At 35.3% G+C, this 26658-nt stretch overlaps 1 protein-coding gene across 2 annotated transcripts in view; it reads left to right on the top strand.

The window, feature by feature from the left end:
* MFSD8 (major facilitator superfamily domain containing 8) overlaps positions 1-26658 on the top strand; it is a 41579-nt gene that overhangs the window by 6849 nt on the left and 8072 nt on the right. For both annotated transcript variants that reach the window (XM_055317036.1, XM_055317037.1), the window contains 8 exons: positions 2495-2586; positions 5694-5737; positions 11987-12227; positions 13033-13146; positions 16441-16585; positions 17267-17322; positions 21817-21925; positions 24352-24486. In XM_055317036.1, coding sequence (XP_055173011.1) covers positions 2495-2586; positions 5694-5737; positions 11987-12227; positions 13033-13146; positions 16441-16585; positions 17267-17322; positions 21817-21925; positions 24352-24486 — 936 coding nt within the window. The remainder of the gene's footprint in view (positions 1-2494; positions 2587-5693; positions 5738-11986; positions 12228-13032; positions 13147-16440; positions 16586-17266; positions 17323-21816; positions 21926-24351; positions 24487-26658) is intronic.

Raw genomic sequence — 26658 nt, 5'->3', positions numbered from 1 at the left:
GGCCAAAGGTGACACTAAACTGCTGAGCCACTGGGGCTGCCCAGCATGTTTCTTTTTTAATAGATCAGATATTTCTGGCAAGAACATCCCATGGGTTATGTTGAGAATATCCCAATATATTAACATTAGGAGGCATCAAATATCCAGCCATCCCACTATTGAGGATGCTAGGCTTGACCACTTGGTTAAGAGGGTGACTGCTGTATCTCTCAATTACAAAGCCTTATTTTCTATTTTGTGGTTACTAAGTAGACAGTGGGGTGATACTTTAAGACCCTGTGACTATCCTGTCCTCAACAACTTTTCAACCAGTTGTTTTAGGATCCATCAGTTATCCTTTCTTTCATATATTATTTATTACATGGAGAGTAGTGATTAAATAGCATTTTTCTAATTCTGTCATCCTTTCAATATTTAATAGCTATCATTGAAAGAAGAAAGATTTTTGACTGAGCTCCAAATCAAGTTGAAATTAAACATTTTTGTTATTTTTTTTTCAGAACCAAATTATTTACTTCTCTTGATTCCCTAACCTAGATAAGATATGAGCAAAATAGTTACTTGAAATTTTCAGGCTTATTTTAATGATTGTTTTTATTAGTGATGGTCAGTTTAATTTCTGATATCCAGAAAATAATAATGGTTTCATTAAAAATATAATACCCAATGCTGGAAAGTGATACCAGAATCCAGTGCTGCAGGATTGAATAATGGGTACCTTTTGCTGATACGTAATTATCTATCTTATGTTCCAGATTCCAATATATTGATTTCCAAATAGATGGTCCCTGACTAATGATGGCTTAACTTATGATTTTTCAACTATACAATGGTGCCAAAGAACCATACTTCAGATTTTGAATTTTGATCTCTTCCTGGCCTAGTGATGTGTGGTAGGCTACTCTCTTGTGCTAGACAGCGAGCTGCTGCTCCCAGTCACTTGATCACCAATATAACCAATTTATATACTTACAGCCATTCTATACCCATACAACCATTGTGTTTCTCACTTTTAGTACAGTATTTTATAAATTACATGAGATATTCAATACTTTGTTATAAAATAGGCTTTGTTTTAGATGATTTTTCCTAACTGGGCTAATGTCAGTGTTCAGAGCATGTTTAAGGCAGGCTAATTTAAGGTATGATGTTCAGTAGGTTAGGTACATTAAATGCTTTTCCAAAAAAAAAGAAAAAAAAGAAATGCTTTTCCAACTTAATGTATTTCCAATTTATAATGGGTTTATTGGGTGGTAACCCCATTGTAAATTAAGGAAGTTCAGCATGGGTATTTGGGGTTCTGGTTATTAGAGGGGGAGAGGGCTGGAGGGGCAGAGGTAAAGGGAAAGAGAATCTGAGGTAGGTTCCATGCCCAGTGCAGAGCCCAGTGAGGAGTCCCACTTGGGGCTCAACTTCACAACCCTGATGTCATGACCTGAGCTGAAACCAAGAGTTGGTTGCCTAACCTACTGAGCTACCCAGGCACATCTGGGGTTCTTCTGTTTTTCAAGTGTGCTATATTATGGTGAAAAGTCTATTTTCATGGAATGGAATATATAATATTAGAAACTTTATTATATTAGCAACTAATATACCTGGCACATAGTAGATCTAATTAATGTTATCTTCTTCCTTCGCACTCTACCACATCCAATCACATCACTTTTGAAAAAAAAAAGTTTCTTTTTTGAAGACTAATTTGACAACCGTAAGGTCTATTTTAGAAAATAGCTTTGGAACATAAGAAGACATTCTGTCTGTTGTGCTTATATTATTTGAAAATATAAGGCTCATAGTAAGGTAAATTTATTAACTCTTTCTGTATGTGAATGTGAAAATGCAATGAATCCATACACACCCTCATGTATTACCTAACTGAAGGAGGATAGAGCTTATCTGGTAACCCGTGTTGGAGCAAAGGCAAGAATGTCTTAGGGCTCAGAATGTCTTAGGTCACAACAGACTTTTCTGGTGTCACTTCTACATTAATTTTGCTTAAAGTACCCAGCCAAAATAGCATCCTGCAGCAAAGTCAATTTACTGTCGTCATATAGAACCTGTCTTACTAATGACATAATTATTTTTTAATATGTAATAGCTGTATATCCCATCCACAGGAGATCTAATTGTTGTAGCTAGTTTGATTTATTTTGATACACTTTATTTATTTTGTCAGTTTAACAAATTTCAACACTCAATTTGTAGCAGGTCAATGATAGCCAAGTAATTGGTTGACAAAATGTTACACCCTTTTAAACTACGTCATGTCTCCTAAGTTTCTATGTGTAATGAATGATATGTTAATATAATCCATGGAAATTGAAAGAAAAATTGCTTATTCATAGATAATTAGTATAGTAAAAACCAATATTAGTAAATTATACCTCTGTCGTATCTTCTTTATTACTTTAGGAGAAAGAAAATAAAATTGTGCCATAGAAAGATTGGCACATAATGAGATAACATTATACTACTTTTTCTTCTTTAATCCTAGAGAATGGGATATTTTAGAAACTGAAGAGCATTATAAGAGCCGATGGAGATCTATTAGGATTCTATATCTTACTATGTTTCTTAGCAGTGTAGGTAAGTATTAGAAATTATATATAATCTTAAAAATTCAAATAAAGTATCTTATTTTAGTGTCACTTAATTTTTAAATTACTTTTTATTTTGGTAAAATCACATAAAATTTTCCATCCTAACCATTTTTAAGATCAGAAGTGTTACATTTGTCTACATGATTATATAACCTATCTCCAGAGTTTTTCATCTTGCAAACTAAAACTCTGTACCATTAAACAACTCCTCATTCGCCCTTTCTCCCATGTCCTGGCAACCACCATTCTTTCTGTATCTACTTCATATAAATGGAATCATACAGTATTTTTTCTTTTTGTAACTTGCTTATTTTATTTATCCTATTCTCAAGGTTCATCCATGTTATAGGACGAGTCAGAATTTCTTAAGGCCTTATTTAAGGCCTTCCCCCTTGGTGGGGAAGAAAATCTTTTCTTCTACTTTCTTAAGTTTTGTAGCTTGCCCTGCAAATGAAAGCAATGGAAAACAGATCAACAGAATGAAATCTTGTCATTTGTAACTACATGCTACATGAGTGGAGGTAGAGAGTATAATGTTAAGCGAAATAAATCAGGCAGAGAAAGACAACATAATTTCATTCCTATGTGGAATTTAAGATACAAAACAAAAAGCAAAGGGAAAAAAAGAGAGACAAACCAAGAAAGACTTTTTTATTTATACGGTTTTATTTATTTATTTGACAGAGAAAGAGCGTGAATGTGTAGCGTTCTCCAGTGCACAAGCAGGGCGAGCAGCAGGTAGAGGGAGTAGAAGAAGCAGGCTTCCCTTTGAGTTGGGAGCCTGATGCAGGACTCTATCCCAGAACCCTTGGATCATGACCTGAGCCAAAAGCAGACACTTAACATGACTGGCCACCCAGGTTCCCCAAGAAACAGACTTAACTAACTATAGAGAACAAACTGATGGCCAATCAGAGGGGAGGAGGAAGAGGGGGGGATGGGTGAAATAGAGGAATGGGATTAAAGAGTGCACTTGTCATGTTGAGCACTGGGTAATATATGGAAGTGTTGAATCACTTATTGTACACTTGAAACTAATATAACACTGCATGTTGACTATACTGAAATTAAAATAAAGTAAAATTAAATACTTCTAATTTTTAGTACTCAATTATCTAAAATTTAATTTTAACAACAAAAGAAATTTTTTAACTTTAGGTTTTAATTAGCATGTTAAACATTTTACCTGTTTATAAGTTTCTTGTTTTGTGTGTGTGTGTGTGTGTGTTTAAGATTTTATTCATGAGAGACACAGAGGGAGGGGCAGAGACATAGGCAGAGGGAGGAGAAGCAGGCTCCATGCAAGGAGCCGGATGTGGGAGTCAATCCCAGGACTCTAGGATCACACCCTGAACCGAAGGCAGATGCTCAACCACTGAGCCATCCAGGCGTCCCCTGTTTATAAGTTTTTGATTGTGAAATTGTAGCCTTGATTTCAAATATTAGTTTACTCTTTCAGTCCTCTTTTCATCAAAACAATGTCAATTCAAAATACATTAAAATGAAACTAATAACTAAATTATTTTTTAAAATAGGCTTTCTAAAAAGAATGAAGTATTGATACTGGTACAACATGGATGAAACTTGAAAACATTATGCTAAGATAGAAGCCAGACACAAAAGACCACATGCTGCATGATTCTGTTCATAGGAAAGTCTAGAGTAGGAAAATCAATAGAGACAAGTAGATTAGTAGTTGCTTAGGGCTGGTGGCTGATAGGATGGAAAACAGCAGAGTAAAGGGTCCAGAGTTTCTTTGTGATGTGACTAGAATGTTCTAAAATTGACTGTGGTGATGGTTGCACATATCTGTGATTATACTAAAAACAACTCATTGTATACTTTAAATTGGATATATGGTATGTGAAGTATATCTTAATAAAAGTGTTTTTTAAAAAATAGCCTTGGGACACCTGGGTGACTCAAGGTTGAGCAGGTGCATATTCCGCTCAGGGCATGATCCCAGAGTCCCAGGATCGAGTCCCACATCACGCTCCCTGCATGGAGCCTGCTTCTCCCTCTGCCTATGTCTTTGCCTCTCTCTGTGTGTCTCTCATGAATAAATAAATAAAATCTTTTTTAAAAAATAAAAAAAATTAAAAATAGCCTTTATAAAATTTTGATTGGACATGCCTAACATTTAAAATTGACAAATAGGATTATAATTTATCATTACAGCTTTTAAGCAATAAAGAATAGTAGAGATAATGAATTTTCTTTTAAGGTATAGCCGTATTAAAGTCTCTCAGTTGTTTACAGCTACTGTCCCGTTTAGATGTTCATATTCCTTTCTGGTTGTCTTCCCTACAATTATCTCTGCCAAAGAGGGCTGCCTGGGTGGCTCAGGGGTTGAGTGCTTTTGGCTCAGAGCATGATCCTGGGGTCCCCAGATCCAGTCCCACATGGGGCTCCCTATGGGGAGCCTACTTCTCTCTCTGCCTATGTCTCTGCTTCTCTCTCTGTGTCTCTCATGAATAAATTTTTAAAAAATCTTTTAAAAAATTATCTCTGCCAAATAACATGGATTAGAAGTCTACCACTTCCTGTATAACAGAATAGACTTTCCTTCATTCTTTTCTGCTATAAAAACTTAACAAAACTTTCTATTTACAGTAAAGACATGTGAGTAAGAAGAAATAGGTCCTCTGCTTTTATTATCTTAATTATGGCCAGGTTCTATAATTATATCTTGTTTTCAAGTCTTTAATGTTTGTTTATCTTCCTTCTGATAAATGAAACTGCATTACTTGGTAAATTAAACATTGTGGGGCATAAATTTGTAAATTCAGAATGATATTTTAAAGTCCATGTTACAATTTTTTTTTAAAGATGTTATTTATTTATTCATGAGAGACACAGAGAGAGAGAGAGAGTGAGAGGCAGAGACACAGGCAGAGGGAGAAGCAGGCTCCATGCAGGGAGCCTGATGTGGGACTCAATCCCGGGACCTCAGGATCATACCCTGGGCTGAAGCCAGATGCTAAACTGCTGAGCCACCCAGAGATTCCCCCCATTCTAACAATTTAAAAATTGTTCTATAAATAATGATGAAATTATTTTTAAGTATAAATAACAGATTTTGCCTCTTTACAGGATTTTCTATTGTGATAATGTCAATATGGCCATATCTCCAAAAGGTTAGTACATTTCAATCTGTTATTCTATTAAGTAGCTACGATGACAGTAACTCTTATGTAGTTAAGAGTTTTCTTAAGAGTCTCTTTGGTATTTTATTGATTTAATCCTTACTAGAGTAACTTGAGATAATAATTCCCCAGAAGAGGCTTAGGTAAGGTGATCTAATGTTTTACTGTGCAAACTAGAACACTCTTGAAGTGGAGGGAGTACTTCTCAGGAAAACAGGATTATACCTGGACAGTCCCAGGCAAATGTAGATGTGTGGTCACCTACCTATTTGCCACTTGCACATCCCATCAGTACCCACTCCTTGATAAAAAAGAAATTATACACAGTCTGAATTCCCAAAATGTACAGTTCTATGGAATAATTTTGTGCTTTCCTATAGAATTAATTTGAGTTGTCAGGTGATATTGGTTTTTTTTTTTTTTTAAGATTTTATTTATTCATGAGAGATACAGAGAGAATGAGAGGCAGAGACACAAGCAGGGGGAGAAACAGGCTCCATGCAGGGAGCCCGACATGGGACTCGATCCTGGGTCCCCAGGATCATGCCCTGGGCTGAAGGTAGCATTAAACCACTGAGCCACCCGGCTGCCCTGTTAGGTGACATTGTAAAAAGAATAGATAATATATGTATTTTGATGCTGTGGTTACTAGATGGGAAGGAGGGAGTGACAAAAAGAAGCAAGTTTAGCAAGTACCCTGACATCAGTTAATCATCAAGTCCTGCCAGTTCTATCTTTTTTTAAAAAAATATATTTGATGTATAGCATGATGTAATTATCTGTCAATTCTATCTTATAGTATTTTTTTTTACATTCTATTTATTTATGATAGTCACACACAGAGAGAGAGAGAGAGAGGCAGAGACACAGACAGAGGGAGAAGCAGGCTCCATGCACCCGGAGCCCGATGTGGGATTCGATCCCGGGTCTCCAGGATCGCGCCCTGGGTCAAAGGCAGGCGCCAAACCGCTGCGCCACCCAGGGATCCCCTGTCAATTCTATCTTAAATCTCCAGTAAGAAACTTGCTGAAAATCAGTAAATAAGTTGCAGACATAATTCATCTATAACTATTTCAGTTAAGGGTCTTGATGGAGTTCCTCTGTACTCTCCAACCTCTTATTCACTCCTTAAACTGGTAGGATCTGATTAACTCCTCTGCTACCTTGAAACTGCCCTCATCAAGGTCTTCAATGATTTAATTGCTGATCAAATAGATACTTTTCACTCCTTTAGGTGACATTTGGGTAGCATTTGACATTTTTGTCCTCTCCCTGCTTCTGAAAACCCTCTCTTAGCTTCCATACATTTCTCTATCCTGACTTTCCCCTTACATATTTGTTCTTAAATTCTTTTGTAAGTCTTCTTTATCAACCTGTTCCTTATATGTTGGTTTTCCCCAGAGGTTGGGCTGTGTATGTATGTGTGTTGTAGCCTAAATCCTAAGCTTTGGCCCACGTTATATCAATATCTAACAATTTGTTAGACATACCTACTTGAATGATCCTAGCTTCCTAGAGTCTTTATACATTTTCTTTTTTTTCTGGAATGCTTTCCCTCCCTTCATCTCTCCTTTCCTCTGTCCTTCCTTTCCACCCTACTTCCCGATTATCTTTTATTCATTCTTCAAGGCTTTGTTCCAGTGTCACCTCTTCTGAAAAGCCTTCCCTGATTGTTCCCCAACCCAGTTTGAGTTAGGTTTTCCTATTCGCTTCAATACCCCCTTTATCATTATCATTTATCATTGAATGTTATAAAAGTCTGTTTATAGAGAGTTAACTTCCCTACCAGATTGTTAGAATGGTTAGGTGGCTTCAATAAAAATACTAGACATATTTGATGAATACTTAGAGATTTAAAATAATGCCTGTGATTCAAGAAGCTTATTGACATTTCATATTTCATTTTAGATTTTTTTTAGTTTCTATGAATGTTTAACTTTTTGAAAATGCTGACTTTTAAAATGACAGATATTTTAAAATAAATATAAGGACAGAAATACAAATTTCATTTTTACTGATTTGGTGCCACATTTTCAGTGCTATTTTGAAATTTATTTGAAAATCAAAAAATTATATTACATGAAATTATTACCCATGATGCTAAAAATTCTTTTCTTACTGGCAGAGTTACTAGAATTAAAGCAAGATATTTAACAATTCTAGAGCAATATCTTCTTTGCCAAAAGTATATTTCCATATATCAAAACTCTTTATTTCCATGGTCCCTGTATTCAATCTGTTTAACCTCAAAATTATCAAAGGGAAGATATTTACAGTAATTCAGTCTACTCAGCACAATATGTTGAATTTTGAAAAGGTACACTCCTTTCTCCAGAAATTTGAAATTTCTTCAAAGGTAAATTTAGTAAGTACATGAACTTGTAACTAGTTCTCCAGCAATACAAATAAGAGTTTCATTAAAGAACTTACCAACTAATTTTCTCAAGTTATTTCATAACAATAGTGAAAGCTCAGTGTGTGCCAGGTAAAGTACTAAGACTTTCACCTCTTGATATTCATAACAATGTTGTGAAATGATTATTAATCCTCCTGTTGGGCAGATGAAGAAAGTTAGGTAGCTTGCCCAAGGTCACACAGCTAGAAAATGACAGAGCCAAACCTATCTGAAACCAAAATCTGATTCTTAACCACAGTGCTGTGTTACCTACTATCTTAATAAAACTGACATATTAGTAAAAACAAAGTACTAAGAAATATTATTTTTATACTGTATAGGTAACATTCATTAAGTGCATATATATGCTGACATTGCCCTAAGCACTACACATGTATTGGCTCAAATAATTTTTTTTTAAGATCTTATTTATTGGGATCCCTGGGTGGCGCAGCGGTTTGGCGCCTGCCTTTGGCCCAGGGCGCGATCCTGGAGACCCGGGATCGAATCCCACGTCAGGCTCCTGGTGCATGGAGCCTGCTTCTCCCTCTGCCTGTGTCTCTGCCTCTCTCTCTCTCTGTATGACTATCGTAAATAAATAAAAAAAAAAAATTAAAAAAAAAAAAAAAGATCTTATTTATTTATTCATGAGAGACACAGAGAGAGGCAGAGACATAGGCAGAGGGAGAAGCAGGCTCCTCGCAGGGAGTCTGATGTGGGACTCGATTCCCAGATTGGGATCACTCCCTGAGCCGAAGGCAGACGCTCAACCACTGAGCAACCCAGGCATCCCTGGCTCAAATAATTCTTATAACAACTCTCTGAAGTTATCTTCATTTGATAGATAAGAAATTAAAGATTGTGATCCCCCCCCCCCCAGCTACTCAAATGCCAGGTAAGTAAAACATGGTTTGGAAACTCCTTGGTGATGAAACTCAGTTTGGAAACTCTGTATTAACTCATCTTTGTATCCATATTGCCTAGCACAGTTTTTGTCACAGGGAAGGATTCAACGACTGTTAGTTAATAAGCAATAATCTATAAGTAGATTATTAAAGAGGCTTGGAACACCCATTTTCATGTCTTAATTCCCAAAGCAAAGCATGAAGATTTCTAGAACTTTGACTTTGTCGATATTTTAACATGTTTAGAGAATAATGTTTTGAAATTCAATACCATGTACTTTGGAGTTTAGGAAGGGTTTTGGTTTCTTTTTTTTCTTTTTTTTTTTTTCAGAGAAGATACAGATCCAACTTTCACTGAAGTGTACAAAACCAAACAAGTTAATTACAGATGATTACCAAATAATATACATCCATAAAGGTCTAAAAGTATGGGTGTGGGGCGCCTGGGGTGGCTCAGCTAGTTAAGCAAACAGCTCTTGATTTCAGCTCAGGTCATGATCTCAGGATTGTGCAATAAAGCCCTGTGTGGGACTCTGCTCAAAGCAGAGTCTGCTTGAGATTTTCCTTCCTCCTGTTATGAATGAATGAATGAATGAATGAATGAATGAATAAAATATTTTTTAAAAAGTTTGGTTGCATATGTGTGTGAGAGAGAGAGAAATGGTTTCAGAGAGAGAGAGGCAGGCAGGCAGACAGACATGGGCTGTTAGGGGGATGTTTCTAATTAAAAAAAAAAAAAAAGAAAGAAAAATTCTGGAAGACTTCCCAAAATCAGTTACACGAGAGCTGAGTTTTGAAGGTGTACAGAAGTTGGTTTCCTAAAGAAAAGGTGGAAGCCAGGGAATTGGAGGTTGGGAAGACATTGCTGGTGGAAGGGGGCAGTAGAGAAACCAGCACAAAGGCTTGGAGGCAGAGAATTTGACTCATTTTGGAAACTTCAAGCAGTTCTGTGTGGCTGGAAGTTAGAATTGGGGGAAGGGTACAAGCAGAGAGAGAAGTTGAGCGAGGAGAGACAGTGGCCAATTTATAAGCTAATTTTTCATAATAAGCAGTTTGGATTTTATTCTGAAGACAGTATGGTAGAGATAACCAGAGGTGGCCAGAGGACCAGAAATAAGATACTGTTACTACTTTAAGAGAGAGAAACACACATGAGCACAGATAACAGTTCAACTGCTGAAGTGATACCTTCTGTTACAGTGTAGAACCTGTATCTCTTAAAACATTTTACTTTCCTGTTGCAATTCTAGCAGAATTCTAGAAGGTTCCAGTTTTCCAGTCACTGTAAAGAATAGAAGCCAATTAAAAGTTTCTATTGGTCTCTGGAAAATATTGTTAATATTGTAAGCCATCCCTGAGAGTCAGCTTCTGTCCATGAGACGGATACTTGACTTGATACCTGAAAAGACACTTTCATCCTTTTGCTTTCAAACCACTACACATTTATCTTAAATTAAATTTTTACTGCTTTTTTGAAAATTAATTAAATTTTTATGACATGAAGTTATTTTATATTTTAATAGATCAAAGGAACTAAAAGGTAATATGGGTAGAAAATAAAAACCAGAGTGCCTAAAATAAGAGATATTTTTAAGGCTAGAACTTTAATATTGTGTATCATTATACATAATTACTCTTATTTCTCATCCCCTGCAAGAAAATGTACCTAAATATTTCCATTTTAAACTACTTAAAAATATCTTTAGAAAAGATAAGGCTGTGGTTTTCTTTAAGTTGTTCTACCATTTAACTTATATATGTTTAATCTCACTTCCTAAATTTAATGGTTCTTATTTTTCCAAATTCCTGTATAGGAATACCATATATATATTTTTTAATCTGTCAATTTATTCCATAGTCTCTTTTGTAAGCTAAAATTTTGTTTTCTGAAAGTATTTCATTTTCTGAATTTAATCATTTGGTTTTTTCCTCAACATTCATCATGATATATAAACCCTCTTTCAGTGTCTATGTTGAATGGAAGAATTAGTAATAGGTTTTTTTTTTTTTTTTTTTTTTTTTTTTAAGATTTTACTTATTCATGAGAGACACACAGAGAGAGAGGCAGAGACACAGGCAGAGGGAGAAGCAGACTCCATGCAGGGAGCCCGACATGGGACTCCATCCTGGGACTTGATCCTGGGACTCGATCCTGGGACTCCAGGATCATGCCCTCGGCAAAAGGCAGGCGCTAAACCGCTGAGCCACCCAGGGATCCCAGTAATAGGTTTAATGAGAGAATTGCCTTTCAGCTTTTGTGTTTTTGTTCTCTGTAAGCATTTGACTACTGTGCCTAATTAAAAAATAAAAATACATTTACAGTGCTAATGGATATTTAGCTTATGGAGTAGTATAAGTCTAAATAATTGTATTTACATTATAAGAATTAGTGGCATGCTATTTTTATGATGCTCTTGTTTTATATATATAACGTGATTTGGGGTTTTTTTTGTGATTTATTTTTTAACAAGATTTTTTATGAACCAGAAATTCCCATAATCATTCTAAAAAATGAAGTTTCCCAAGGATTTTTCCTACTGCGTAGTGAATTGGTAACACATTTAATTGTAATGTTAGAAGTTTGAATCTCTTACTATACGTAATAGTGTTATAAAACTTTTATGTTAGAATTATTATTTTTTATTTCTTTTTTTTTTTTTAAGATTTTATTTATTGACTCATAGAGACAGAGAGAGAGAGGCAGAGATGCAGGCAGAGGGAGAAGCAGGCTCCTTGCAGAGAGCCTGATGTGGGACTCGATCCAGCGTCTCCAGGATCACGCCCCGGGCTGCAGGCGGCACTAAACCGCTGCGCCACCAGGGCTACCCTGTTTATTATTTCTTTAAAAAGAAATGTTACATGGTCTGAAAAATATAAGTTTTAAACTTTACTTTTCTTGGATAACAATTCTTAAAGCATTATTATACTTTTTTTCTGCAGATTGATCAGACAGCTGATGCAAGTTTTTTGGGCTGGATTATTGCTTCATTTAGTCTTGGCCAAATGGTAGCTTCACCTGTATTTGGTTTGTGGTCTAATTATAGACCAAGAAAAGAACCTCTTATCATCTCTCTCTCCATTTCGGTCGCCGCTAACTGCCTCTACGCCTATGTCCACGTTCCAGCCTCTCATAACAAATACTACATGTTGGTTGCTCGCGGATTGGTGGGATTTGGAGCAGGTAATATGTATGTATGTATGTATGTATATGTTTAGCTGTGTCCAATTCACATTCACCCTGACATTTATGGCCCTCTCTCACCTGATGTCACCACTTCTCAATCTCATATCTTTACATATATTATTTTGGCTTTGCTTGCTCATGATGTTTCCATTACCTATAGTTTCTTTATTCTGTTCCCATCATTCTTTATCCTTCAAGATTCAGCTCAAATTCTACATCTTCCATAAAGCTTTCTTAGCTAACACAGACCCTTCCTTTTTCTAGCATGTGTGTGACACCCGCTTATATACTGTTTTGTACTGTTTTCATCCTTTATTACCAGCCATACAGTAAACTTTTTATAGAGATAATTTATGACTTCCTAAAATATTCTGTAATCCCCTGCAGAGTTTCCTGAACATAGTAAGAACTCAATACATTTTTTTAAAATCAAATTGATAGTGGATTTCTTTTTCTGTTTCTTATATTTTCGGTCCTAATCACGCAGAGTTTGTAACATCCTTGTTTTAAAAGCAATTGTGGCAATTAGTATTATGCTGTTCACTCAGTGCTTTCTCCATATTTAACGAAGAAAAAAAGTAACATTTCTATAATGCCATATTTTCATTCATTCAGATCTTTAATTGTGTTTTCATGTTACTAAAAGCAATATTTTCCATTAATTGATACATTTGCTCAGTGTACATGCTTTGTATGATCATAAAAATGAAGTAGTGATATTTTTTCTGTATAAAGCCAAATTAAATTGAATTTTATATGAAGGATAATTTCTTTTACTTGGAATTATTGTATCTTTTTTTAGGAAATGTAGCAGTGATTCGATCATATATTGCTGGTGCTACTTCCCTTCAGGAAAGAACAAGTTCAATGGCAAATACTAGTGCATGTCAAGCATTAGGTTTTATTCTAGGTCCAGGTAGGTATTTTTCACATGTCATTACTTGGGAATTACATGGGAAAACTTTTGAGGTTCAAATGTTAACTGGAATCTAAGTATAAAACCTCATAGCTGAAAAGAAACTGGTATTTTTTGATCCAACAGGAGGCTAGGCTCTTTATATGTGTTAACAAATGTCCTCTAAAGTAAATGATATGTTTCATTTTACAGATTAAGACACTAAGGCATAGAGAATCTAAGTAAATTATTTAAGGTCAGCCAGATAGCAAATGGGAAATATGAGGTTCAAACCTAATAACTGTCTGACCCCTATGTTCTGTGAAATAATCATTTAGCTAGACATCTCCATAATACTTTGCTTTTTTCCCCATTTATTAGAAACAAAATTCTTTTGACTGAAGGATTTGAGGAAACTTATAGGAGGTTCTTTACTCTTTTGCTCTTTGCCCATACCTTTCAGACTTTTCTAAGGTTGAAGAAAATGAAAGAATTTTTAAAGATTTATTTACTTATTTATTTGAGAAAGGGGGAGCATAAGTGAGAGAAGAGGCAGAGGGAGAGGGAGAACCAGACTCCCCACTGAGCACAGAGCCTGACTCAAGGCTCCATCCCAGGACCCTAGGATCATGATCTGAGCCAAAGGCAGATGCTTAACTGACTGAACCACCCAGGTGCCCCCAAAATGAAGGATTTTTAAAAGGCTATTTAAAGACTATTCTTCAGGGATCCCTGGGTGGCTCAGCAGTTTGGCGCCTGCCTTCAGCCCAGGTCTTGATCCTGGAGTCCCAGGGTTGGGTCCCGTGTTGGGCTCCCTGCATGAGCCTGCTTCTCCCTCTGCCTGTGTCTCTGCCTCTCTCTCTGTGTCTTTCAGGAATAAATAAATAAAATCTTTAAAAAATAATAAAAAATAAAAAAATAAAGCCTGTTCTTCCAAATCTTCATTTGAACTATGAGTGTAAAACAATATTAATGAGATTTAATACTTCCCCAAGACAAGTAGATTTCTGCAGATTCATAGATTAGTAATTTTTATGCTTAGAAAAACATTGAAAAACCATGTAATTGGCTGATGCTATGAATATTGCGGTTTCAAATATCATCACTTTGAATCCAGCTCAGTTTACTTCATTATTAATATCCCACCCTTACACCCTGTTTCCATTACTTTCTTTTAGGTAGCCAAGAAAAAGCTCTATAAAAGAGAGTCTAATTTATCCTTCATCAAAATCTAAAGTTTCAGTTTAGTATTCTGGAGTAAAATATAAGCAACAAATGTAGAATAATTGTATCTATGACTATATTATACAATACATGAGGACAGGGCAGCCCGGGTGGCTCAGCAGTTTAGTGCCTCCTTCAGTCCAAGGCATGATCCTGGGATGAGGTCCTGCATTGGGCTCCCTGCATGGAGCCTGCTTCTCCCTCTGCCTGTGTCTCTGCCTCTCTCTCATGAATAAATAGTCATATATATATATATATATATATATATATATATATATATATGCATAGTCTGGGTCTTTTTCATTTATCCCTCTACCCTCAGTATCTAGCACAGTACTTGGTATAGACTTAGGTTCTCAGTAAATATTTTGACCACATAAGTATTTTAAAGATTAAATAATGATAAAGTACATGAGGTAAAAGCATGTAATAAATCTCATATAGCATTTTATTTTACTTTTTTTATTTTTATTTTTATTTTTTTTAAGATTTTATTGATTTATTAATGAGAGACACAAAGAGAGGAAAAAGGGGCCGAGACACAGGCAGAGGGAGAAGCAGGCTCCACGCAGGGAGCCTGATGCGGGACTTGATCCTGGAACTCAATCCGGGGACTCCAAGATCATGCCCTGGGCCAAAGGCAGGGGCTTAACCGCTGAGCCACAAAGGAATCCCCTCATATAGCATTTTAGAGCCAAGAAAACTGACGTTTTGAGACAGTATCAGCTAGTATAAAGGTAGACAGGACATTAGAAAAAAAAAAAAGACCACTAAAATTTATATCACCTTGTTCATTGATTTGTCACATTTTCAACCTAAGAATACAGGAAATAATCAAAAAAGGAAAAGAGACGAAAAAATTATTTTAAAGGTTATCTTATTTAAATATTTTATATTATATATAGATGAGTAAATGTAGGCCTGAATAGGATTAGATGACCTTTCCTGTAATAACCATATTAACAGCACTAGCATTTGTTGAATGCTTACTATGTGCTAGATACTATCCTAAGTGTTTTATGTATAGTATATTACTTCATTCTTACCTTAAGGTTACATGTAAATTATGAGAACAGCCAGTTGTAGAATCTAAATCAGGAAAGCAAACTAGTGGGATCCCTGAGTGGCGCGGGATCCCTGGGTGGCGCAGCGGTTTAGCACCTGCCTTTGGCCCAGGGCGCGATCCTGGAGACCCGGGATCAAATCCCACGTCAGGCTCCCTATATGGAGCCTGCTTCTCCCTCTGCCTATGTCTCTGCCTCTCTCTGTGTGTGTGTGTGACTATCATGAAAAAATAAATAAAATTTAAAAAATATATATTTAAAAAAAAAAAAAAGGAAAGCAAACTAGTACTCTTCCAATCTGAGTTTTGCCGTAGAGCCAAAATTTTAAAAATATATAGAATTTAAATACTATATGCACAGTGACAATTAGAAATATTGACTTAAAACATGACATTCTATTTCTTAAAATGAAGTTGTGATTTATTTATGAAAGAAATTGGATAATTTAGATTTCCTGTGGAGATATTTTTTAAAAAGGAAGATACTGACAAGTTACTTTAGATATAATACTTTGTGAATGGGATCCCTGGGTGGCCCAGCGGTTTGGCGCCTGCCTTTGGCCTGGCGCGATCCTGGAGACCCGGGATCGAGTCCCACGTCGGGCTCCCGGTACATGGAGCCTGCTTCTCCCTCTGCCTGCGTCTCTGCCTCTCTCTCTCTCCTCTCTGTGCATTCTCATGAATAAATAAATAAAATTTAAAAAAAAAATACTTTGTGAATGCATGTACATCAGTATTTCCCAACCTTTTTCTCATTGTTGTCCCTCTATGGAGCCATTTTAGGCATTTTTTTTCCCTAGTACCACAGGTCAATTGTATATCTTTTATGTACTGTTATGAATGTCTATGCTTTATACAGAAAAAGTAATATTTTGTTCCCTTCCCTGAACTTTCTTGCCTCTATTGAGATGCATGATATAGATAAATGATCCCATAATGTTGCTTCCAATCTCATGGTAAATGTCTTTCAGAGTTTTTTTAGCTTCTGCTTCCTACTTACTCATCTGTATACATTTTATTTTATTAAGTTTTTCAGACTTGTTTTGCACTCATTGGAGAAAAGGGCGTGACATGGGATACCATTAAACTACAGATAAACATGTATACAGCACCAGTTTTACTTGGCGCATTCCTGGGAGTTTTAAATATTATTCTGATCCTTATTCTATTAAGGTAATTTAGGTATAAGTGATAAACTACCTTTTTAGATTGTGAAATTAAATAAGCATTATCATTAATGGAAGATAATTATCCCTATAAAGCCTTTATTTGGCTTTTGATGTCCATAGTTGTGTTCATGTTTTTTCAATCAGCTAATTAATATAGTACTCATAACTGCTTGATATAGTTACCTGATATAATACTACTTGATATATTAACTATAGATTTCTAAGTAGGGAATAGCATGAAAGCAGCATTTAAGTAGATTAAGGATTGGTATCAACCTTAAATACAAAAGTTACTTATAGTATATCTTTTATATATTAGAAGAGATTTTTATAAAACTACAGATGTTTTATTACTTTATATTTCTTTGAACTACTTTATCCAAGGACCCAAAAACATTTATAAAAAATGTTTAAAATCACTGGAAAACTTCAATATTTATTAAAGTAGATCATGTATGCTTTTGAATGAATATTATTTTTCATTTATATGATAATATAGTAAGAATTGTAACTTGTATCTTTTAAATTTTGTTGGTTATATTTCATTGGTAATAATTTTCATTACTCAGAAGTCAGTAAAAGGAACTGTATCAGAATGTGCAAAAATAGAAGGCTACTAATAAATTATAATCATTTATTATACTAAGTTTTTATTGGATATAATACTTATGTTTTTCTTTTTAAGAGAACATCATGTGGATGACTCAGGACGACAGTGTAAAAATGTTAATTTTGAAGAAGGTACTATTAACCTGTTTGACTAATTACTGTAACATTATCAAAGTGTATCTGATGATTCTGTTTGATATTTACTTGGATTTTGCTTCTGGGGATAGTACAGTGGGTGACTGGGGAGGATCTTCAAAGTAGAAAGTTACTTAAATTGATTATTTTTTTTAAAAAAGCATGCCCAGATCAGTTATTTGGTGTTCATGATTGGTAAGGTTAAAACCATGGCTAAAAATCACTTCATCTTGTTTGTAAAGAGCCAATATCCTAAAATCCTCCAGTTCTTTGGAATTATTTCAGTAACTTTCCTACCAAATGTATCTTTCTATCTCAAGCATTTCTTTCTTTTTTTTTTTTTAAGATTTTATTTATTTATTCATGAGAGACACAGGGAGAGAGAGAGGCAGAGACACAGGCAGAGGGAGAAGCAGGCTCTCTGCAGGGAGCCCGACATCTCCAGGATCGATCCCAGGTCTCCAGGATCAGGCCCTGGGCTGAAGGGGGCGCTAAACTGCTGAGCCACCTGGGCTGCCCATCTCAAGCATTTCTTTACTTCGTCATCGGAATGGATTTGTCTTTTGTATTTGTATTTTAATTTTTTTTTTTGCATACTCTACAAAGGTACACTTTCATCCCTTAGATCTTTCTCTGGTTCAGAAGTAGGGACCCAGTCTGGTCAGTAGGTATATTTTAGTAATAAACCATTATTTCAGTACTAATTATGTCCTCCTTGGGGAGTGTCCCCCTCTGTGCAAAAGATTGCAACTCAGTTCTTGCCTTTAAGGAGTTTGTGAAGTTGTGAAAAAGACATAGTGTTATTTTACCAAGTACTTTTATAGCCATTTTATTTTAATTTTCACAATAAAACTAGTGGAAGATAAAGTTAAAAGTAGTAAGGTGGAGAGCAGAGTGGTGAGGAACGTTAGTTTTTGAAAAAAGAAGTATGACAATAGATTCCATGTGAGACTAATCCAGATGTGTGAAGGTGAACTAGGACAGCAACTTAAGAACAGAGAAGGGATAGATGTGAGTTTTTGAAGAAAAAAAAAATCAAGATTCTTGATAGTTTGGATAGGGAATATTAAGGAATAGGGGGAGTTGTTGAAGTTGTTGAAGAGGTCTATCGGGTTTTGAGTCTAGATAAATGAGAGAATGGGAGAGAACAAGAATTTAGGACGGGACATTGGCTGAACATAGAAAATGATTTCTAAGCTAAATCTACTGCTACACCAGAACAACTAAAAAATGCTGGAGTCATTTGTAATTTTGGCAACAGAGATCAAAGCTAGAGATACAAATTTTAGAGTAAGCCAGTGAAAAACACTACAATAAAGAGAATGAGAGAAAAATGGAAAGGAAGGGGTAGATGAATCAAGTGTGGCAACATACTGTTGAATATAGGGGCTGAATATATTTCAAAATAAAGGAAAGGAAAGGAAGGAAGGAAAGAATGGTGAGGAAATACCAGCAGGGAGTATAAGCTGTTTTGCTTAAAATGTGAGAAATAGGATGCTATTTAAAAGACCTATCAGGTTAAAGGAATGAACAAGTAGAAGAGGGTGAGTATGAGATGCTGAGAAAAGGAAGATACATCAAAAGCAAAATCTTTCAGAAGTTGGAAGGGGATAACAATATCAATCAGTGCCTCACGGACTTTTAACATGCTTAGAAAGCACTTGGAAACCTTGTTAAAATGCCACTTCTGAATCAGTGGGCCTGGAGAGAGGTCTAACTAGGGTTGCCAGATAAAACACAGGACAGCCAATTGAATTTGAATAATTTTTTAATATAAATATGTCCCATCCAGTTAAATTTAGATTTCTGAAAAGCAATGAGTAATCTTTTAGTATAAATATGCCTCAAATATTTCATCAAACATTATTTTTCTTCATCAAACATTCCTATATTTAAATTTCAAATATTGCACGGAAAATACTTAAAGTTGTTGTTTATCACAAATTCAAACTTAACTGGATATCGTGTATTTTTATGTACTAAATCTGGCAAACCTAGTGAGATTCTGAGCATCTACATTATAATAAAGCTATCATGGGAGCTGATGCTGCTGGTCTATGAACCATACTGGGGAGCAGAGTTCTTGAACCACACTGTCCAATATGGTAACCACCAGCTATATTTGGCTATTTAAATTTAAATTAAATGACATTTAAGAAATCCCTCAATCACAGTAGCAACATTTCAAGTGTTTAATTATGGATATGTGGCTAGTGGCTGTCTTAGGCAACATGGTGAAACAACATTTCCATCATGTGAGAGTTCTATCACACAGCACTGCCCTAAAGCACAAATGAGAGTTTAGAAAGACCAATTTATTTTCTTTATTAAGAATTCTATGGGGGGGGGATCCCTGGGTGGCGCAGCAGTTTGGCGCCTGCCTTTGGCCCAGGGCGCGATCCTGGAGACCCAGGATCGAATCCCACATCGGGCTCCCGGTGCATGGAGCCTGCTTCTCCCTCTGCCTGTGTCTCTGCCTCTCTCTCTCTCTCTGTGACTATTAAAAAATAAATAAAATAAAATAAAATAATTTAAAAAAAAAGAATTCTATGGGGGAAAAAAAGGAATTCTATGGGGATCCCTGGGTGCTCAGCAGTTTAGCACCTGCCTTCGGCCTGGGGTATGATCCTGGGGTCCCGGGATCAAGTCCCACATCGGGGTCCCTGCAGGAAGTCTGCTTCTCCCTCTGTTTGTGTCTCTGCCTCTCTTTCTGTGTCTCTCATGAATAAATAAATAAAATCTTAAAAAAAAAAAAAAAGAATTCTAGGTACTTCAAAATATTTCCAAAACAACAAAAAAAAAAAAACATTTTAAAATTTCAGTGTAAGTATTATAAATGTGTCAGTTTTTTCCCTATTATTAAACATATTATCATTGGATAGATTAGAATTTCTAGTTAGATAGTCTTTGAATCATCAATATATTAATGTAGTGTTTTCTTAAAATTCTTAAAATTTGAATGACCAGGCAATCCTCACAGTCTAGGATGCAACATTTCTGAGCTTTCCCACTGAGGCCAACAGTGGGTGGAGGCTATAGGAAACTAACCACATAGGAAGAAAACTCCAGTTTGAGTTAGAGCAGTGTTGCTTTTTGATTCAAGGAGTAAAGATTAGCTTCTAGATGATAATGGAGAATCAGGAAGGTCTCTCCAAAATAATACAAGGCCCAGAAGGACCAGAGTCAAGAATCCTGAGATACAGAGTCAATGTCTATTATGAAAAAAATTATAGAAACTTACTGTGTCTTAGGAAAGTAGCCCCTTGCCCCCTGCTGCTGCTACACATACACTTAGATACACTTAGCATAAAATGAACACATTCTTGAATTATTTGCCAGAGTTACTCTGAATAAATGAGTTATTAAACAGCATGACAAATGTATGTAAGTAGATATATATGGCTTCACACTTCTCAGTTATATCAGGAATAGCTAATATTGAGTGTGCAGCTTAACTACATAGTTCAAGGTAAGTCAGTACACTTACTTTGCCCTCAATTTATAAAACCACCATCAAATCTTGGTGGTTATTTGCAATATATATATATATTTTAAAGATTTTATTTATTTATTCATGAGAGACACCGAGAGAGAGACAGAGACGTAGCCATGCAGAGAGCCCAATGTGGGACTCCATCTCAGGACTCCAGGATCACACCCTGGGCCAAAGGCAGGCACTTAACCGCTGAGCCACCCAGGTATCCCGCAAAATATATTTCTTTGTGAAAATATAAGTGATAACATAAAGACTTTGAGAAAATGTGGTAATAACATAAAGATATTTACTAATACTAATTACACATAGCATTGAAATTCAAAATATATAGCCACTGAAGTGAATGAATCACAGAACTAACTGATTTAGTAAACTATTTGAGATCTTCATTGAAATCCTCATAAATTTAAGATTCCGGTAAAATAGAAAAAAAACTTGCAATGGAAATTTTTTTTTTTTAAAGATCTTCTTTATTTATTGAGAGAGAAAGCATGCTTCAGTGGCTGGAGGGGCAGATTGAAAGGGAGAGATAATCTCAAGCAGACTCCACCCTGAATGCAGAGCCTGTTGCAGAGCTCCGTCTCACAACCCTGAGATCATGACCTGAGCCGAAACCATGAGTCAGATGCTTAAGTGACTAAACCACCCAGGCACTCACAATAAAAACTTAAAATAAGTATTTGTAGTATGAGATAATTTTATAGAATTTTATAAAATATATTCCTATTTTGGATTGAGAGAAAGCTAATAGAAAATATGAATGCTTCCTATAGATAAGACAATTGAAGTATATCTCCTGGGAAGAAAATTCACTTTATTTTTAAATGCCATTTTAAAAAATTATTTCTGTCATATAAATCATTACTTTTAAACTGCTTTGAAGCCTAAAAGTGATTTTAAATGTTTAGTCATAGAATTTGCTACATATAATTTCTATACTGTTTTAGTGTTGTAAGAAAGTTTAAGTAATATAATTTTTCTCCTGTTTATTATAGCAAGTACAGATGAAGTTCAGGTTCTCCAAGGAAATATTGATCAAGTTGCTGTTGTAGCCACTAATATTGTGTTTTTCGTGATTCTATTTATCTTTGCCCTCTTTGAAACGTAAGTTTTATTCTGTTTTCATCTAAATCATACTATGTGAATAACTTGCATTTTTTGATGCAACATTAATCAAGCATATCAATGTTCTCAAAACTTTAAGACATTTTTTGTCATGATGTAAAAAGTATATATAAATTTTATGCTTTTAAGTTGAATATAGTTGATTCTCTGTAATCTTACTACTTTATCTTACTTCCTTATAAAGAAATCTGTTTCACTAGTCTTTCCTTTCTTTCTCAGAGTTTTATGATAAATATAGTTATAAAACTTCAGTGCCATGATTTAACTAACTTTAAGCTGTTTAACTATTTATGTATATGAGGGTCAGTCTGGTAGTGTTAACTCTAAGTGCTGATTACAAAATTTACAAATTTTGTAAATCAAATTTTTGATTACAAAATATATTACAAAATTTCTGCCTTGTGTAGGTTTGCTGACCTTTAGCTATCATATGACTTTTTTTATTTTTAAAATGCCTTTCTAGGATGCCTGGGTGGCTCAGTCTGTTAACCATCTGCCTTCTGTTCAGATCATGATCCCAGGGTCCTGGGATCAAACCCTGTATTGGCTCCCTGCTCAGCAGAGTCTGCTTCTCACTCTCCATCTGCCTCTCACCCCATTCATGCTCTCTCTCACTCTCTCTCAAATAAATAAATAGTTTTTAAAAAATGAAATTAAATGCCTTTCCATTATATTGTAAAAATAGTACCTTCTTGGTATAAATATTCTAAACACTAAAACTGTATCTCCACATCCACTTCTTTCCCTGGAAGTAACCACTGCTAATAGTTCAGTATTAATTTTTCAAAAATTTTTTTTCTATACAATGTAAGTACTAGCATGTGTGTCTATTAAATCAACAGATTGTGACATTATCATTTGAAATTTTGGTTTATTCCTTTGTCAATAATTGTAACATTTGTATGCCAGCACATGTAAATTTTCTTGATTTTTTTATTTTTAAAATTATTGAGATAGGTGAAAGTTTCAGTTCATCTGATTTGGGAGCATTTTTTTTAATTGTGGTAAAATATACATAACATAAAATGTACCATTTTAACTATATTTTTAATTTACAATTCAGCATTAAGTATATTCACAAATGTTGTATAACCATTTCCAGAATTTTTTCATCATTCCAAACAGAAGCTTTCCACCCATTAAACAATAATTTCCCATTTCCCCCTCACCTAGTCCCGGGTAGCCTTTATTCTACTTTCTCTGTGAATTTGGCCAATCTAGATACCTCAAATAAATGGAATCATATAACACTTTTCCTTTTGTCCTTTTGTATCTTGCTTATTTCACTTAGCATGGTGTTTTTAAGGTTCATCCATGTTATAGCCTGTATCTGAATTTCATACCTTTTATGGCTAAATAATATTCCATTGTATGCATATAGTAGTTTCGTTTATCCATTCACCTGTCAATGGATATTTGGGTTGTTTCCACCTTTTGGCACTTGTGAATAATGCCATGATGCTGTGATGTTGGTGTACAGGTTATCTGGTTGAGTCCCTGCTTTCAGTTCTTTGGGTTGTATACTGAGAAGTGGATTTGCTGGATGACATGGTAATTCTATGTTTTACTTTTGAGAAACTACCAAACCATTTTCCACATCAGCTTCTCTGATTTTAAAATTAAAAAATAGTGATGTTCTTTTTTTTTTTTTTTTTAAGAATGAACATTTTAAGTATGTTTCAGTTCCATTTTGTAGCCAGTTAATAGAGGGAATAGAGTAGGGAAAGAAGCTTGGCAAGGAAGGAGACAGACATATAAAAGAATACCATTCAGAAGTAGGAAAAGAAATACATACATTCAAAAATAGGGGTGAAAGAGACTGAGGAAGAAACAAAATCTAACACGTTTCTAATAATTATAATAACACTCTTACTATTATGTTATTACTTTTAAAACCAATTTAAACCAATTTAACCATGATTAGTTAGAATGGTAAAAATTATGGTTGGTTTGTTTCTTTTCCTGTCCTTCAGACTTTTTTGCAATGTGGATGTATTACTTATAATTAAAATAGATATTAGTAAATAAAAATACAAACAGCCAAACAGTAGCTTGTATAAGTAACAACAAAATGTGCTTTTTTTTAAGATTTATTTATTTATTTATGAGAGAGAGAGAGAGAGAGGCAGAGACACAGGCAGAGGGAGAAGCAGGCTCTATGCCGGGAGCCTGACACGGGACTCGATCCCAGGACTCCAGGATCGCGCCCTGGGCCAAAGGCAGGCGCTAAACCTCTGAGCCACGCAGGGATCCCCAAAATGTGCTTAAATTTTTTTTTTAAATGTAAAGCTGGTGTCATTAAGGGATGCAAATTCTTTAATGTGTCAGTATCATTATTAAAGCTTCTATTTCACATTGATAATGACTCTAATTTCAATAAAATAAGAATAATTTGTTTTTCTTAGGATTGTTACTCCATTAACAATGGATATGTATGCCTGGACTAGAGAACAAGCTGTATTATATGATGGAATAATACTTGCTGCTCTTGGAGTTGAAGCGCTTATTATTTTCATGGGGATTAAATTACTTTCCAAGAAGTAAGTTATGTATTTTGTTTCAGTGAATTTTAAAATAGACTTTTAAAGATGTCTTTTTTAAAGTGAAACATGAAATAGAGCTAACAACATAAACAAGTGTGTTAGTAAAAATATTTAAAGTTTTTCTCTTCTTATGTATTACTTTCGGTCCTTGAATGTTTTGCAAACAGATTTAAAGTTTATTAAGGAAACATGATATTTCTTTTTTTTTTTTTTTATTTATTTCTGATAGTCATACAGAGAGAGAGAGAGAGAGAGGGGCAAAGACACAGGCAGAGGGAGAAGCAGGCTCCATGCACCAGGAGCCTGACGTGGGATTCGATCCCAGGTCTCCAGGATTGTGCCCTGGGCCAAAGGCAGGCGCCAAACCACTGCGCCACCCAGGGATCCCGGAAACATGATATTTCTATACCATATGGCATATTCTTTGGTAAAGCAAGATATTTTACAAAGTGAATTAATTGTCCTCTAATAATATCTTTTGTATATTCTGTTTTATTTAAAGTATTTTTAAAAGTGTATTTTAGAAAACTTTATCTGCTGTATGGTAATATATATATATGCAACAGAAAAGATTTAATGGTTAGGTCTGGAAAATTCTGGTTAAAATAACCAAACTTCTTTACTCTAAAACTTCCACATTTTCAGTACATATATATGATGTCACCATAATGACAAAGCTATTATGTAGCATTTCTCAAAGTTACTTGTAACTTGACCACAGAACATTTTTTATTTTTTAAAAAAGATTTTACCCATTTATTTGACAGAGAGAGAGAGAGCGCGCGAACACGAGCAGGGGGAAAGGGAGAAGGGAGACTTACCACTGAGCAGGGAGCCAGATGCGGGACTTGATTCCAGGATCCTGGGATCCTGTCTGAGCCAAAGGCAGACACTTACTAGACTGAGCCACCCAGGCACCCCAAGAACATTGCTTTAAAGAAGCATTTTGTAAAGCTACAGCTGTAAAGAACACGCTTTGGGGAAAGTACTTGTATAAAATTAAGTTCATTCATATAGTCTGAGATGGGACATTAGTTGATGAATTTAAGCAATTCTAACAATTTAATATTCCTAAAATGCTTTAATAATACTTCAGAACTTTATAAAGTTGTAAAATCAATTAACAAATCTTGAGTCAGTGTGCAGGGTGAGGTGCGATGGGAGATACTATGAAGATTCCTATGCTTATAGAGCCAAGTAGAGGGTCCACGATAAAGACACAAACATAGGGATCCCTGGGTGGCGCAGCGGTTTGGCGCCTGCCTTTGGCCCAGGGCGCGATCCTGGAGACCCGGGATCGAATCCCACATCGGGCTCCCGGTGCATGGAGCCTGCTTCTCCCTCTGCCTGTGTCTCTGCCTCTCTCTCTCTGTGACTATCGTAAATAAATAAAAATTAAAAAAAAAATTTTAAAAAAAAAGACACAAACATAGACATAGATTTATATTCTAAATTAAATAATAGAAAATGCATTACATCTTCCTACAGAAAAAGAACAGTCCTGCTGATAAGCATTCTTACAGATTATCCAACTCCATACCTTCAAAGAGCTTGTATTCTATTTGGTGGGAAAAACCAATAAACAAAAATATGAAGTCAGGTAGTGATAAGTGCTATGAAGAAGAATGGAGAGAGGAAGAGAATAAAGAGTAGCAAGGGCAGGGTTGGAAGAGAGTGGCAGTGTTAGAAAGAAGCAGGAAGGCAAGTTTGGCCAGAGCAGAATGAAAGAAATGGCAAATGGGAGAACATCAGGTTAGAAAGATGTGAAACCTGATAGGTATTCTGAGGGTGATGTGAAGTGTTTTTATTTTGTTTTGGAAAGTCTTTGGTCTTGTTTGTATATTTCACTTTTTATTATGGAAATTTTCTAACATATACAAAGGTTTAGAGAGCATCATGTCCTGAATTTCTAATATGCATTACCCAACCTTAGCAATTACTAATCCTTGGATAATTGTGATTCATATATACTGCTACCTACTCCACATTCCCTATCCCTATCCTCTATCCCTGGATTATTTGGAAGCCAATCCCTGATATCATTTCATATCTTCCATAAATATTTCAGTATGTATCTCTAAAAGTAAATGATGACAATGTCATCACATCTAAAAAAATTAACCATGGGGCACCTGGGTGGCTCAGTCGGTTAAGCATTGACTCTTGATT

Source organism: Nyctereutes procyonoides, unplaced genomic scaffold (genome assembly GCF_905146905.1).
Source record: "Nyctereutes procyonoides isolate TBG_1078 unplaced genomic scaffold, NYPRO_anot_genome, whole genome shotgun sequence".
NCBI classification, from domain to species: domain Eukaryota; kingdom Metazoa; phylum Chordata; class Mammalia; order Carnivora; family Canidae; genus Nyctereutes; species Nyctereutes procyonoides.
The sequence above is the reverse complement of the archived record's forward strand: the minus strand, read 5'-3'. Positions and strand labels throughout refer to the sequence as shown.